The sequence below is a fragment of the Protomyctophum parallelum genome, assembly GCF_964188405.1.
Source record: "Protomyctophum parallelum genome assembly, chromosome: 21".
Classification (NCBI taxonomy): domain Eukaryota; kingdom Metazoa; phylum Chordata; class Actinopteri; order Myctophiformes; family Myctophidae; genus Protomyctophum; species Protomyctophum parallelum.
This window is the reverse complement of record NC_139713.1, coordinates 13347790-13364990: the sequence shown is the minus strand read 5'-3', so window position 1 is coordinate 13364990 and position 17201 is coordinate 13347790. Positions and strand designations below refer to the sequence as shown.

General features: G+C 45.0%; 1 protein-coding gene across 1 annotated transcript in view; it reads left to right on the top strand.

The window, feature by feature from the left end:
- The window catches only part of exd3 (exonuclease 3'-5' domain containing 3), a gene marked incomplete at its 3' end in the record, with an annotated part of 79466 nt that extends 75683 nt beyond the window's left edge, over window positions 1-3783 (top strand). Inside the window, 2 exon segments of the mRNA XM_083793243.1 lie at window positions 3184-3250; window positions 3410-3783. Coding sequence (XP_083649369.1) covers window positions 3184-3250; window positions 3410-3783 — 441 coding nt within the window.
- Between the last annotated feature and the right edge of the window lie 13418 nt (window positions 3784-17201).

The window sequence follows — 17201 nt, the reverse complement described above, 5'->3', positions numbered from 1 at the left end:
GCTTAGTCCAGTTACCCTGGATAAACATAGTACCTTTCCTTTCCTTTCCTTTGTTCTGGTGGTTCACTGTGTGTGTATATATAAGCGTGAAATATAATGCTAAAGCAAAGGTTGTATATCAAGAGGAGGACGGCTTTCCTCACGCACCAATTGTTGGTGTCGTCCTGTGTTGATTTCGTCGATTAAAACCATGGCGAAAAATGTTCGTCGACTACCTTTTTTCACTGAAGAAAACTAAATGAAAACTAAGCCATGATGACTACGACAAAATGCATTGGCAAGAGATCCAGTATAAGTCATTTTACACTTGTTTGCATGCTGAAATTAGCCAATCTACAAGCTCTTGTAAGCTTGTAGATTGGCTATTTTCAGCAAGTGTAAAATCAGTCGACTAAATCACCTGTAGATTTAGTCGACTAAAATCTTATGACATTTAGTCAAACTAAAACTACACTAAAACACTAAAACATTCCACGTGACTAAAAATGTGACTAAAACTAAGTGAAAACTATTCAAGAGACTATGACTAAAACTTAAAATAGAAATTTGCTGCCAAGAACAACACTGGTGTGGTCCTGTTGGTGGTCAGTCAGTCACCTCCACCAGAAACATGACTCCGTGGGGGAGGGAGGGAGTCAGTTTGGGGGGAACGGCAGACACATGCATACCAGCCTGGCAAAGCCAGACCACAGATTTAACTCGTTTTGCGCGGGAACCCCTTTTGGTGTTTTAAGCATTATGTTATGCTTTAGCTGTTGAAAAGAAAACATGAAAATGTGCCTCAAATCTTTGAATATATATTCTTTCAGAGTTTCAGTTTTCAACTCAAATCTTTATAATGCTTCTGCATGGGGAGGTCCCTGGAACAACATTATTTTCAGATGGGGGGTCGGTGGCCATATTACATATAATCTTTGGGGTCCTTGACATGAAATATTGAGAACCACTGCTATAGAAACATGAGGTTTTTCAGAAAAAAAGTCATTTAAACGTTTTTTTTTTTCGGGACTAAATGGGTTAACTTTGTGGGCACCATGGATGCTAGTAAGCTTTGTGGATAATTGGTTCAGGCTTCATCCTACCAGGGCCCAACAAACCACCATGACGCATAACTCCATCAATCCATAATGAAAGATGATCCCGGCGAGGCGAGGAGTGCAAAGAATATTGTCCCTTCAATTAATTTTGATTTTTAAACTAATTAATTATCTTGTTTACTTGTGATGAGAGAAAGCTGCCTGGCAACCGCATCGTGGATTTAAAAGTTCTCAGTCGGCCACGACTCGATTCCAGTCATTGGGGGATTCCACAACACTTGTACTGAAAATAGCCCGATCTACAAGCTCACAACACGTCGCAGCGTGACATGTTGTGAGCTTGTAGATCAGCTTATTTTCAGTTATTAGTTGTTTCGGGATGAAACGAGCACGTGAAGTGGTCAAAACCTAGAAATGGATAAACAGGTTCAGAAGTATATCTTCCATAAAACTCTACTGCCGTGATTTATCTAAATTAAAGCCTCTAGCCCATTCTGAACGGGAACCCATTTTGGTGTTGGCATCATGTTATGCTTTAGCTATTGAAAAATAGCAGATCTACAAGCTCATAGCGCGCCACCGAGTGGCGCGCTACGAGCTTGTAGGTCTGCTATTTTTGAAAGAATCGAAGAACGACTGACATTTCTAGAATCTGATCTCAGGTCAGAATGGGTTTATCAGACCAGTGTGCGTCCAGTGGAAACCTCGTATGAATCTGATCTCAGGTCAGAATGGGCTAGAGACAAACGGAACGATGGCATATCTTCTAATGTGATTTCGGTCATGAGGTTTTATTTAGCTGTAATCCATGCAACCGTTTCAACCCAACAAAATGCTGCAGCGTGGAGATGGAGATGTCCTAAAAGTGACTCCCTTCATTACATTGTGGTGTGCTTTAGGGATTAGGGGGGAATTAAGAGAGAGAGAGAGATCTGCGACCAGAGTAGTATTCCATTAGGTCTTCTTCCAGCCTGTGGCTGGATATTGTTTCTGTTTTTCCCAAATACATATTTGTGACTCTTTCTGATACAGAGACATGTCATGCATGCAGGCGGCAAGACTTCACTGTTCAGGAGAGGAGAAAAACTGATTTTAATTTGATCCAAAATTAGTTAACCCAAATTCTGACCTGAGATCAGATTCTAAAAATGTCTATTACATCCTGACAGTTTAATTATTAACCCATTCTGACCTGAGATCAGATTCTAAAAGTGTCTTCGATTTTTCAAAAATAGCAGACCTACAAGCTCGTATCGCGCCACTCGGTGGCGCGATACGAGCTTGTAGATCTGCTATTTTTAAATAGCTAAAGCACGACACGATGCTAACACCAAAATGGGTTCCCGTTCAGAATGGGTTTATAGCACAGGCAGACTCTTCACATACTAGACTAGAGCATGTCTGAAATAAGTGTCAGAGCTGGAATGTAAATATGAAATAAATGCTTAAACATGTAGCTATAGGTGTAATGTTAGAGACCACACACAGAAGTGAACCTTTCAAGCCCGTTTTCTCAGCTCGCTGTTTCTCTTGCAAGACATTACTCTATAAGCCATATCTCCAGAACCGGTGGGTCAAACTGAAATGTGTCAATTGGAAGCTATGATTCCCTGCTTTCATATTCTTTAAAACAAAAGTTTAAAATGAATTAAATGACGTAGCCTCGGTCAGAAATGGTCACATTTTATCCCCAAATGCCTAGTCTTGTGTAATCATTGGGTACTGTACCCTTTACGTTAATCTAACGTGGGAACGTTCACATGACGGTACTTAACCGTAATTAATCTACCCCTAATGTGCCAGCAATTTATGTTAATGTTTTTTTTTCACAGCAGCGTACCAGTATTCCAGTCGAAACACAGCTCAACATCTTCAAGTGAAGTCATTGTCGTTCTCATTACAAATTCCGATGGCTTCAAATGAAGAATGTGTTTTTAAATATTTTAAACGCATACATTTTTTATATACGGAGCTTCTCATTGCCATTATCTTCTATAATCTGGCAAACGGCAATGCCTGAGTTGAGGGAGAGGTGGGATATACGAGCAAAAACGTAATCGACATACAGGTTAAAATGAAAGCAAATAAGAAAATCAATTATCACAGTAACCGGTCCATTCTTCATGTTCTCCATGTTGTTCTATAGGCGTGTAACAGTAATCAGTACATGGCGCTGTCCAGAGAAGACATGGTCAGGATGCTCAAAGACACAGGTCAGCCATGCCGCGTGTGTGTGTGTGTGCGTGTGCGTGTGTGTGTGTGCATCAGTATAGTCCATGAGCTTTTACAGACCTTATAAATGTTGAAATGTGTCTATACATCGCAAGTAAACACATACAAGTATCCAGGTTTTTTGTTCTCTTTTTCCGTAGGACTTCTCCAAGACACGGACGCGGACCGCACGGCGCTGGACAACGGGACAAAGGAAGACACTTTGACCTCTGGTGGCGAGACCCCCCCCGGACCCCCGGACCTCCCCAGGTACGCCCCTAAGTGCCACTGGGCCCCCGCGTCGGTCCTGGACCCCGACACGCTCACCTTCCCCGGGGGCGCTTCCATACAGCTCCACGCGGTGCCCGCCACCATCGTGGCCAGGATCACGCACTTCTTTGTCTGCACAGGCTGCGGGAAGGTGTTCTGGGAGGGCTCTCACTCCGCCCGCGTCCTCTCCCAGTTCCACCACATTCTGCGCATCGCCGAGGACGGATCCGCGTCGTCGTCGTCTTCGACCTCCGCCGGCATGTAGCGACGCAGCGACGCAGCGACGCTGAATGTTGGAGAGACAGCGAAATGCCTTCACGACGTACGACCGACGTCGCGACGTATATTTTTCCGTCGCAACGTATATTCGAGTACGTCCTGGCGTAAATATCAATTCGTCCCGGCAGAACGGACTCGTCGCGGCTATATCTACCCGTTTGCGACCTAGTAGTTTGACTATTCTTTTACGTCGCGACAGAACGGGACACGTCACGGCTATATCTACCCTTCTCGACGTAAAAGGTAATTCGTTGTGGCGTGTGTGGACTCGTCGCAACAGAACGGAACTCGTCGCGGCTATATCTACCCGTTTGCGACGTAGCCTAATAGGTTGACTTTGTTATATGCCCGGTGCGCGGTGCCCTGCGCGGTGCCCTGCGCTGCCCTACGCCCACCGCGTGCACCTTGCCGGTCCGCCCTGCGCCCTGTGGCCTGGCACGTGTGCACGTGTGCCAGGCACCTTGCCGGTCCGTGGAGCCCTTCGCCGTCCCCAGGCGACCCTGCGTTCCAGAGCTGTCACCCATGCCCACCGAAAATAGCTGATCTACCAGCTCCTATACGGGATGGCCCGACCCGCGTCTGTGGACCCCTGGGGATCACGGTAGTCCACGGGGGTCCGTCTGTGTGTGTGTGTGTGTGTGTGTGTGTGTGTGTGTGTGTGTGTGTGTGTGTGTGTGTGTGTGTGTGTGTGTGTGTGTGTGTGTGTGTGTGTGTGTGTGTGTGTGTGTGTGTGTGTGTGTGTGTGTGTGTTCTGCGCAGCCCCGTGCGCCTTGTGGATCAGAGCGCACGGGGGTTAATGATAATACCCCCGGGCGGTACGGGTCCCCGTGGACCCTTGGGGATCAAGGGGGGCCACGGGTGTCCACGTTTGCGGAGACGCTGCCTTCATATTAGCCTATACTTTAATAACAATAAGCAGCTGATCTACAATTGACAATTTGACATGTCATTGCGTCGTATTCTGTCTGTCTTTCACGCACGCACGCAGACATGTCACAGACCACCACATAACCATATTTGTATGGCCATATCGTTTATAGGCCTTATAGCTGAATAGCGCCGGCCGTCGGGGGTTCATTTGGTTCCACTTCCAACCGTCCCATTATGGTCAACACTTATGATATGCTATTGCATTCTTCCAACTAAAGATTTAAATATTAATCTGGCAGCTCCGAAAATAGCAGAAGATGTAATGCAGTAAATGACATGGCACGGACTGGCTCAGAAAATCTCCCTGCATCATTATAAACCAGGCCTATACTGAATGTAGGCAATTGAATTCCATTACGTTTGTTTCAATCAACTGAACTAGACCAATAAAATAGTAGGCTAGTATTTATGTTTTTCGTTAATAATAATACTGCTAATTATTATTGAACGGTAAGTACGCTGGTATGTACGCTATGGTACACTATAAGCTTGTATATCTGTTTATTTTAAGCATGCCGCCGCATTCTGTCAGAATCTCGTGTGTGTGTGTGTGTGTGTGTGTGTGTGTGTGTGTGTGTGTGTGTGTGTGTGTGTGTGTGTGTGTGTGTGTGTGTGTGTGTGTGTGTGTGTGTGTGTGTGTGTGTCGCACGCGTGCGTGCGTGCGAACTTCATGACAGTGGTGCAGCATTACATTGTATTTTGATTTGAAATAAATAATGATGAATAGATGTCTATACTGTTGCTTGTGTGTGTGTGTTATGCTATAGGGTTAGCTGGAACACACGCCCTGTATGATCTGTGGTGCGCATCTACAAGCTCCAAGTGTTGCGTCCACATGCAGCGCGTTGTGAGCTTGCAGATCGTCGGTGCCCCACTATAGAGAGATGGTAGGGTAGTGCCCAAGCCTATTCGTATTCCTATATGATCTGTGGCTATATTAAAGCCCTTTTATATGTGATCTCACATAATGTGCGAGTCAGAGCTAACGTTACTCAATCATCATTTGCCGACTGATTTATATCACAGCACAGCTATAACATATAGCACACATGTGTGCACATGTGTGCTTGTAATAAAAGTGGGTTTCCTATGTTTGCTATAAATTGTAGCTATGTCAGAACCTGGACGGACCACAGACAAGGGATTTAAATATATAACAGAGCAATCTTTATTAAAGCACAACAATAATAGAATGAGGCAAAAAGGTAATAAACTATAACAGGACATTTCATATATGCACAGCACTTAATGATAAAACCACTCTATAAAATACCAGCCTATTTACATGTACACATAGTGACATAATACAACAGTGTTTGGTCATGTACTTAACTAGCCGCCAGGGCGGGACCCCCCAGGGTCTGAGCTGTGACGCCGTCCAACTCCCCAGGGGATGCTTAGCTGGCCGGCGTGCCGCGCTGACAATACAGTCTCTTTAAACTTGGTCAGCTGTCATCGTAGGTCGCGGAGCGAGGCGGCCGATCACCCTGCTACTTGCCCAGCCCTGTCTATGGAGACCGTAAGTGTAGTCTCCCCTCCTGCTTCATTCAAAGCTAACTCCCCCTCGCTGTCTGTCTTCGCTGTCGGCTGGACTAAAACCAGCGAACGGCCCCTCCCGTCCCCAGAGTGCCGTGCCGCAAGACGTATGCTCCGACCTGTACAAACACCCAAGTGTCCCTTTTATACTGGCGTCCACCACCTGAATTCACTGCCGTCAATCAGTGCGTCTCTGCTCATCAATCACTGAGCTCCTCCTCTGCTGCACACATCACAATATGTTATAGCTCTAGAGACGCAGAGACAGAGACATATTTATTTAAAATAATCCTGTCTCGCACGGCCTATATAGAGCCAATAAACGGAGCACCCCCCCCCCTCTCTCTCTCTCTCTCTCTCTCTCTCACTCTCTCTCTCTCTCTCTCTCTCTCTCTCTCAGCACACGCTGTGCTGTGATATAAATCAGTCGGCAAATGATCATTGAGTAACGTTAGCTCTGCCTCTGACTCGCACATTATGTGAGATCACATATAAAAGGCCTTTAATATAGCCACAGATATAGTACAATAATCCAACATTAATGGTCGATCTTTTTTCCAGGCGAGACGAAGAAGTGGAAGAAGAGGTACAGTTATCTTTTACTATTCATGAACATATGAAAATAACAAACATGCTTGTGAGAATGTACAACGATTTAAGTAATGTAATTTCTTTTGTTTATTCCACAGACTGACAGTGAGGACTAAAGGAAAAAGAAATCTGCGTTTTTTCAATGTTTTTAGGCGGTGATTCCGGAGGAAAATCTGTGGGATTCTGCGGAGTGTATTATAATTTTTTCTTTTGATCCATGCATCAATGTGTTTAGAGAGCAAAAATAACTCTAAATATGCTAAATAAACATTAAAGTACAAACCTTTAAAAAAATTAAAAACATCTCCTTAATCCTTGGGAAGAACAAATATCTTACTGCCTTGACAACATCACTTTTAGGTATAAAATAACAGCAAATATAGCACATCTCGGGGAATTTAATGTTGTAATAACATATCCAACAGGCTGTGTACTGATAACAGGTACTTGTAGGCCTACGTGAATATGCAATGTACTTATATATGTGCAGCCGCGTCACGTTCCTATACGGCGGTGGGTGGGTGCCAAAAATAAATAAATAAAAAAAGCCCAAACTGGTACACCCGATACTATTTAATATTTCCCTTATTTTCCCTACATTTTCTTATCACATCTATGGTATGAAAACAATGCTAAGGAGTTGCTTCAATGAAATATAATTGCTTTAAGCTGAAAACGATATGTTTAATGATGTTTTTTAGCGTTGTTACATTTATCATGCATGCCAATTAATCCGACATGCGCAGCAATTGTAACACTGGAACAGCGTCCACGTTCGGTTTAATAACTCCCGACCTGTTTTATAAAAAAAATAACTTGAAGTGGTTTATGGTAGCTGACATGTGTAGGTCCGTTGCCTGAAAATATTACATGTGTAGATAAACGGATCTCTGAGTAAAAAAATGAAACGTGCAAAGTGTTACATCGTTGGCAGCTGTCCGAACCATGGAAATGTCAACCGGGTCGTCACACACCAGAACCAGACGAGGGTCCGAGTACTTTAGATAAGAATCATAAAGTGTTTATCATAACATTTAATACAACAGTAAATTGAATGAAAGAATGAATGAATGCATTGATGAATGAACGAATAGTTTATTTCGGTGCTAAGACAATGTAAGTGAATGTTAGTCAATAAAATGAGAAAGACAGGCTGTTATAGAAGTAAGAAAACAATCACTATTATATTTTGCGTGCTCTGCGCTGGCTGGCTGGCTGGCTGGCTGGCTGGCTGGCTGACTGACTGACTGACTGACTGACTGACTGACTGACTGACTGACTGACTGACTGACAGACAGAAATGACGCTATGAGCGTGGTGAGCTTTGATGATCGGCTAAAGTATAGGCTAATATAGCCTTGTATAGAAATGCATATGACCCCCCCCCCCCGGCCCCCTCAAAGGGTCCACATGGGGTGGGGGGGGGGGGGCACGGATAGGAGCACAAGCGCTCAAACTATAGGTGCATGCGAGAATAGGCCCTATAGTTGCACACATGGCTATGTGCACAAGCCACGCATTATCACAGTTTCTCTGTAAAGGTTGCTCACACACACACACACACACACACACACACACACACACACACACACACACACACACACACACACACACACACGAGATTCTGACAGAATGCGGCGGCATGCTTAAAATAAACAGATATACAAGCTTATAGTGTACCATAGCGTACATACCAGCGTACTTACCGTTCAATAATAATTAGCAGTATTATTATTAACGAAAAACATAAATACTAGCCTACTATTTTATTGGTCTAGTTCAGTTGATTGAAACAAACGTAATGGAATTCAATTGCCTACATTCAGTATAGGCCTGGTTTATAATGATGCAGGGAGATTTTCTGAGCCAGTCCGTGCCATGTCATTTACTGCATTACATCTTCTGCTATTTTCGGAGCTGCCAGATTAATATTTAAATCTTTAGTTGGAAGAATGCAATAGCATATCATAAGTGTTGACCATAATGGGACGGTTGGAAGTGGAACCAAATGAACCCCCGACGGCCGGCGCTATTCAGCTATAAGGCCTATAAACGATATGGCCATACAAATATGGTTATGTGGTGGTCTGTGACATGTCTGCGTGCGTGCGTGAAAGACAGACAGAATACGACGCAATGACATGTCAAATTGTCAATTGTAGATCAGCTGCTTATTGTTATTAAAGTATAGGCTAATATGAAGGCAGCGTCTCCGCAAACGTGGACACCCGTGGCCCCCCTTGATCCCCAAGGGTCCACGGGGACCCGTACCGCCCGGGGGTATTATCATTAACCCCCGTGCGCTCTGATCCACAAGGCGCACGGGGCTGCGCAGAACACACACACACACACACACACACACACACACACACACACACACACACACACACACACACACACACACACACACACACACACACACACACACACACACACACACACACACACAGACGGACCCCCGTGGACTACCGTGATCCCCAGGGGTCCACAGACGCGGGTCGGGCCATCCCGTATAGGAGCTGGTAGATCAGCTATTTTCGGTGGGCATGGGTGACAGCTCTGGAACGCAGGGTCGCCTGGGGACGGCGAAGGGCTCCACGGACCGGCAAGGTGCCTGGCACACGTGCACACGTGCCAGGCCACAGGGCGCAGGGCGGACCGGCAAGGTGCACGCGGTGGGCGTAGGGCAGCGCAGGGCACCGCGCAGGGCACCGCGCACCGGGCATATAACAAAGTCAACCTATTAGGCTACGTCGCAAACGGGTAGATATAGCCGCGACGAGTTCCGTTCTGTTGCGACGAGTCCACACACGCCACAACGAATTACCTTTTACGTCGAGAAGGGTAGATATAGCCGTGACGTGTCCCGTTCTGTCGCGACGTAAAAGAATAGTCAAACTACTAGGTCGCAAACGGGTAGATATAGCCGCGACGAGTCCGTTCTGCCGGGACGAATTGATATTTACGCCAGGACGTACTCGAATATACGTTGCGACGGAAAAATATACGTCGCGACGTCGGTCGTACGTCGTGAAGGCATTTCGCTCCACCTGGAATGTTGTATACTCGCGAGTAGGCATGTGTAACGATATATTGTATATCGATATCGATCCCGGCGATATGAGTCGATTCATTGAAATAGAAGAAACGATTTTCAAAAAATAAAAAACTTTTTTTTATTTTTTTAGGGGGGCTATAGTGTGATGTGAAATGTGAGCTTTTGGAGAGAAATGATAGTCACTTTCAGTAGTAGAGCACTATAGAGGGGATCTGTGTGTGTCTGTGACTGTAGAGGGGAGCTGTGTGTGTCTGTGACTGTAGAGGGGAGCTGTGTGTGTCTGTGACTGTAGAGGGGAGCTGTGTGTGTCTGTGACTGTAGAGCGGAGCTGTGTGTGTCTGTGACTGTAGAGGGGAGCTGTGTGTGTCTGTGACTGTAGAGGGGAGCTGTGTGTGTCTGTGACTGTAGAGGGGAGCTGTGTGTGTCTGTGACTGTAGAGGGGAGCTGTGTGTGTCTGTGACTGTAGAGGGGAGCTGTGTGTGTCTGTGACTGTAGAGGGGATCTGTGTGTGTCTGTGACTGTAGAGGGGAGCTGTGTGTGTCTGTGACTGTAGAGGGGAGCTGTGTGTGTCTGTGACTGTAGAGGGGATCTGTGTGTGTCTGTGACTGTAGAGGGGAGCTGTGTGTGTCTGACTGTAGAGGGGAGCTGTGTGTGTCTGTGACTGTAGAGGGGAGCTGTGTGTGTCTGTGACTGTAGAGGGGAGCTGTGTGTGTCTGTGACTGTAGAGGGGAGCTGTGTGTGTCTGTGACTGTAGAGGGGAGCTGTGTGTGTCTGTGACTGTAGAGGGGAGCTGTGTGTGTCTGTGACTGTAGAGGGGAGCTGTGTGTGTCTGTGACTGTAGAGGGGAGCTGTGTGTGTCTGTGACTGTAGAGGGGAGCTGTGTGTGTCTGTGACTGTAGAGGGGAGCTGTGTGTGTCTGTGACTGAGCCCAGGTGATGATGGTCGTTGATGCTCATCAAGGAAGGCAATTATGATTCTGCACTGTCAAAAGTAATGCTACGTCTTTTGCAATGTAGTTAAATAAAACATCTCAGGGGGGAAGATACATTATATAAAATAAAAAAAAACTGTAATCTTTCTTTAAAATATATTTATTTTTTAATATCGTGAAAAATCGTAACGTGAGTTGAGTGAATCGTTACATGCCTACTCGCGAGCTCATTACGGCTAATTCAATCAAGGTCACAATCTGTCTCCATCAATCTATTCTATATGATCCGTGTGAGATCTGTATGGGAAATCTGTTTCTTTGGGGGGGGGAGGGGGGGGGGTTGTGCCAATTTTAAATTTGATCCTTAATCCTTGTTAATCCCTAAAAGCCACTAATGTAAACGGTTTCTTCATTCTATCTATGGGATCAATGTGGTGTTGTTTTCTTTTTTCAGCATTAAAGCTTAAATAAATAAAAAAGCACATGTATAGGAGGCTTTGGAGGCTGTTCTTGCGTTAATGATGAAACGGTTTAGGTGGGTTTCTGAACTGCCCACAGCAACTCCGTCGCGCCCCTGACGAGTGGCCCAGGAAATAACCCCCCTGTTCATTTTCCCCTTGTTCATTTCCCCCATCATAGATGCTTTTCAAAAAGTATTTAGTTTTTACTTTTGCGCCGCGGACAAAGCCAACTCTTGTTGTGACAAAATGATGACTATGGGGGCGGCGGTGGCTCAGTGGGTAAGTAGAGTGGCTGGATTGTAAACCACAAGGTTCGAACCCCGGGCTCCCCCAGAGTTAGTGTTCCAAGTGTCCTTGATTGAGCCTTGTCAATGCGGCCGGCAGGTTATACTATCAGAATACTGATGATATATTATTGATTTCAGCTGTTACAATTCCAAACATGTCCAATGTATAATTTGTATTTAGTTCATAAAGCTGACATAACCATAACGAAATGCATTTGAAATAGTATAAAAAAAAAACTTTAAAAAAGGTTACTTTTCAAGATTCCAATTAATTCGAGGGATGACTTCTGGTGCTGGTCAAGGTCTCAGGTTCCAACTTTTTTTTTTATTTTCCCTCCTGGACCCCCCCCCCCCCCCCCCCCCCCTGGGGTTTAAGAGGTTTTAAGAGTCGTAGCAACGTTTCGGCCTTCTTCAGGCATGTCTGGCTATTTTTTTGCTCTATGGAGTGAGTGTGGAAATCTAGTGGCCCTCTCTCCATGGTTAAAGTTGCCCACCCCTGCTGTAGTTAGTTGTGGTGGGTATGTACTATGTACTGTATGTACTGTATGTATGCGCTCAAAGTCACCGCAGAGACTGAGCTCAGCCCGAGGCGTAGATAAAGCACCCAATAATTTGGCGACTCACTTCAAACCTTGGATGTGCCCCTGAGGGAGAAATGCTGACGCACATGGCTGCTATAACCACGTTTAACTGCACACTACTCCTCCTTCTTAACCCACCTTGAGAAAAGATTCTACACATTCAAAATCCTGACAGTTTTCTGAAAAACTCATGTCAAACACCCCCGAGATTATACGTAATTGGCCGCCGACCCCCATCTGAAAATATGTAGTTCCAGGGACACCCCCCCCCCCCCAGAAGCAAAAGATTTGAGTTAAAACGTTGGCTCTGAAAGAATATATATTCAAAGATTTGCGCCATATTTTCACGATTAAAAGAAATAGCAGACCTACAAGCTCGTAGCTCGTATGAGCTAGTAGATCTGCTATATTTCAATAGCTAAACATAATTTCAATTTCAATAACATAATTTGGACTTGCAGCCGTTGGCCTAACTGACACCCGCGCAAAAACGCCACCAGACAAAAATGCAGTGAGTGGAAAATGCAAATGTTTCCGTGCGAATGCAAGACAACATTTATTTTGGATCTGAGGATCACTAAACATTGCATTAGGAGAACTAGAAAGCAAACGTAAAACGAGGAGTGAGCACCAGGTGGACTCATGACTGATGAGTCCTGGGGGAGAGAGGAGAGGAGGGCGAAGCATATTCAAGCACATTATGGAATTCTTAATTGCTCCAAAAACTGTCTTCCAAATACTGGCTGTACCATGGACACTAGGTCACCCTGTTGTAAAACCCAGTCTTGTTTTGTTTTGTTTTAATTCCACGGTGCTGATCTTCTTATTCCGATGTGCTTCATCTCTAACTGAAAAGGCATGTGGGAGAAAGAGAACTGATTTCACCCACTTCTTTTTACACCTCTGACAAAGTTAAGCCATTCTGAACGGGAACCCATTTTGGTGTTAGCATCATGTCGTGCTTTAGCTATTTAAAAATAGCAGATCTACAAGCTCATATCGCGCCACCAAGTGGCGCGATACGAGCTTGTAGGTCTGCTATTTTGGAAAAATCGAAGAACGACTGACATTTTTTGAATCTGATCTCAGGTCAGAACGGGTTCGTCAGACCAGTGTGTGTCCAGTGGAAACCTCGTATGAATCTGATCTCAGGTCAGAATGGGTTTAAGCGAGTCCTCAAGAGCTGCGTGAAAGCATTTATACCGGGTTGGCGATGGACCTATACGAGAGGGAGTGCTCGGGTGCAGTACTTAGTTTAGACTAGTCATCGGTTAGACCAGTCATTACTAGTCCTACAACCTATCTCAAATCCTAACCCTAACCTCCCACGGGGCAGCACACCTGAACCTAACCATAACCCTCTCCCAACCCTTAACGCGACCCTCACCAACCTTAATCTGGTCGTTTTAACGCACCCCTCACCAACCTTAATCCGGTCGTTTTAACGCACCCCTCACCAACCTTAATCCGGTCGTTTTAACGCACCCCTCACCAACCTTAATCCGCTCGTTTTAACGCACCCCTCACCAACCTTAATCCGGTCGTTTTAACGCACACCTCACCAACCTTAATCCAGGTCGTTTTAACGCACCCCTCACCAACCTTAATCCGGTCGTTTTAGCGCACCCCTCACCAACCTTAATCCGGTCGTTTTAACGCACCCCTCACCAACCTTAATCCGGTCGTTTTAACGCACCCCTCACCAACCTTAATCCAGGTCGTTTTAACGCACCCCTCACCAACCTTAATCCAGGTCGTTTTAGCGCACCCCTCACCAACCTTAATCCGGTCGTTTTAACGCACCCCTCACCAACCTTAATCCGGTCGTTTTAACGCACCCCTCACCAACCTTAATCCGGTCGTTTTAACGCACCCCTCACCAACCTTAATCCGGTCGTCTTAACGCACCCCTCACCAACCTTAATCCGGTCGTTTTAACGCACCCCTCACCAACCTTAATCCAGGTCGTTTTAACGCACCCCTCACCAACCTTAATCCAGGTCGTTTTAACGCACACCTCACCAACCTTAATCCGGTCGTCTTAACACATCCCTCACGAACCTTATGTCTAACCAATGACTAAGTCTAAACCAAGTATGCACCCCTTTCAACACTGGAAAACAAACGCACCTTCCTCTGCTTTTGATAGATATACGGCTTTCCTCCATGGACTGTACTGTAACCAGGGACGTGCACACACAGACATCAAAGGGGGCTTCGCCCCTTTCCAGACCACGAATGCAGCATTTACTACATGGTGAAAGAAATGCAAATGCCACTCCTTTCCATGCCATGCTGGAAGGCAGCGTTCAGGAGAATTGCTTCCCCCTCCTGAACTTTGAACGCAGCATTTTGGCGTTGAACAAATTTGTTTAGAAATCCGGTGTCGTCACACACCGCATCTCCACTAGAGTGCTGCATGGGTTGCGCCCCGGAAATAGCCGATCTACAAGATCTCAACGCGACGCGTTGAGAGCTTGTTGATCGGCTATTTCCGCTGGTTTTGTCCAAAAATGCCCTCTTAATGGGATTTCAGCCCCTGCCTCTGCACGTCCCTGACTGTAACACACACAAATATAATCGGTCCTGTTTTCATTCTCATATACTGCTGTTGCTGCAACGCTTGGAATTGTTGTGTGAGCTATTTTCCATCAAAGATATTTGGTGTAGAGGGAAAAAGGGCTTAAGTAGACCCCCCCCCCCCCCCCATGGGGGGACGGCCTGGTCAATGAAGTATATTGGGTTTAAGTGGTTAAGGCCCATTACGACTCACAATGTCACGGCAGGGAGTCTGGGAGCTTTACTTTCAGTCCCCTCAGTATAACAAACTCTTTGTCATGCGTGTTTGAGTCCTCGGCTCCTGCTATGCTGCATCCTCTGATTTTTATACAGTCATGTTTCATTTAGGCATCGGTTAGATCTTGTGCGGGAACCCAATTTTTGGTGTTTTTTTTTTTGAGCATTATGTTATACTTTAGCTATTGGAAAAAATAGCAGATCTACAAGCTCGTAATGGAACGACATATTTTCAGATGGGGGTCGGCGGCCAATTACATATATTTTCAGGGCGTCCTTGACATGAAAATGTTTGGGAACGAATGACACGGAAACATGGGTTTCTGTGTCAAGAAAACTGTCAGGATTTCAAAGACATCTCTAGAATCGTCCTCAGATCTAAATGGGCTAAATACAATTATTGTGATTTCACGATGTAGTGGGTGCTGTAAAGAGGACAGTTTTTAAAAATGTCATATTTAAATCAAAGTGATGAAAGGATAGGAAGATATACAGTATGTATGCTTACTAGGCTGGCTGCCCCAGTTTATGAAACCCATGCCTTCACTAGCCTATATAGGTTCCCTCCTTTTTTATCACATTTCAACTAAATTGTTTATTTGTTTTTATTATACATTTTATTACTAAGTAGTGGAAAAAATAAGTGTGTATTTGGGAGGGGAGGGGCGCAAGTTAGCAGCTTATCGTCTTATTGTGCAATATACAGACAGGTCGAGATCCACCAACGATTGCATAATCTTTCAATATTCTGAAAAGTATAGGTTTTTAGGTCATTGTTGGGGTGAGCATTGTTAGAATCTGATCTCAGGTCAGAATGGGTTAATCAGACCAGTGTGTGTCCAGTGGAAACCTCGTATGAATTTGATCTCAGGTCAGAATGGGTTAGGCAACAATAGTCACTTTAGTTGCGTCGAATAATGTTACGGAAGCAGTCATTGGATGATCAAGAATATGAATTTCACAGTCTATTGTGCAGAATCTGAACTTTAACTGTTTGTGCGCTGCTTCGCTTAACAACGGATTTGAACATGGTTTTCCCTGCAGGTGGGAATCCATGCATAGCATACTTGCTCAAAAGTGGATCCATATACTGTACACTTGAACATGATGACCCATGCATGGGGTGAGGTTGACTCAAATTACGGTAACACTTTTATTTGAGGGGACAAATTCATACATTTATTATGAATGAATGATAAACTCGTATCAATTCATGCATTTATCGTGAAACTCACTCATTCCTGCAGGTCTGCTTATTATGGAGAAGTCACTATATGACTTAACCAAGTTTAATATAGGCCTATAAGGTATCATTAGCTAAGGACTTATTTCACATGCAGTTTCACTTATATGCCTACATTGATATGGCATTGGAATATTGTTTTTTTCTGGAAAAACAATGGAACTTGCACAAAGATTTATTTTACCCACTGTTTGTCTCCACCAGGCCAAAGGCATGGGGAGAGAGTATGTTTTGCACTCCGTCCGTCCGTCCATCCGTCCGTCCGTGTGTGTCCCCGTCCGTCTGTGAATTTCCAGAACGGCCTGTTATAGCGTCACCAGGAGGCCGCTTTGTGCAAAACAAGTTTTTGGACAGATTTTGTCCAAACATCACACAAATTGGTACACAGTCTCTCTAGAGCCATTCAACAAAACAGGTCTTTCAGATTTGTCAGACTCCATCCTGATTGGCTAAGATTGGCTTCCAAAGTTCACAGGAGTGCTCGGTTTCAAACAAAATGCTGCAAACCATGAACACATCGTGTGATTTCCGTGAAATTGTGCACGCACATTCCCACTAGGCCGAGGAAGAAATGCCACGTGAACATTTTCAACTATAACTGGCCAAAAAGTGTTTTTACCTCTAACTGCACAGATCTGTGGATAACTTTGTATGCCAACTCCCTAGAGGCCAAGGAAAAACCTTTGCCTGGAATTTTTCACATCTGCTCTTTATAGCGCCACCAGGAAGCCGACATATGTAAAAGAAATTTTCTAATATTATACTCCATCAGATTGTATCCAAATTTCACGCAAATCGGTACACATGCTCTCCATAGTCATGTGATCAAGACGGGTTCGTTTGATTTCTCATAATCCACCCTCATTGGCTACGATTGGCCTCTAAACTTTTCAGGAGTAGCCCGCTTTTGTACCTGTTTTGTACAAATCGCCACAACTACTCAACGCAGCGTCCGATTGCGGTTAAACTGTGCATGCATGTTCCCACTAG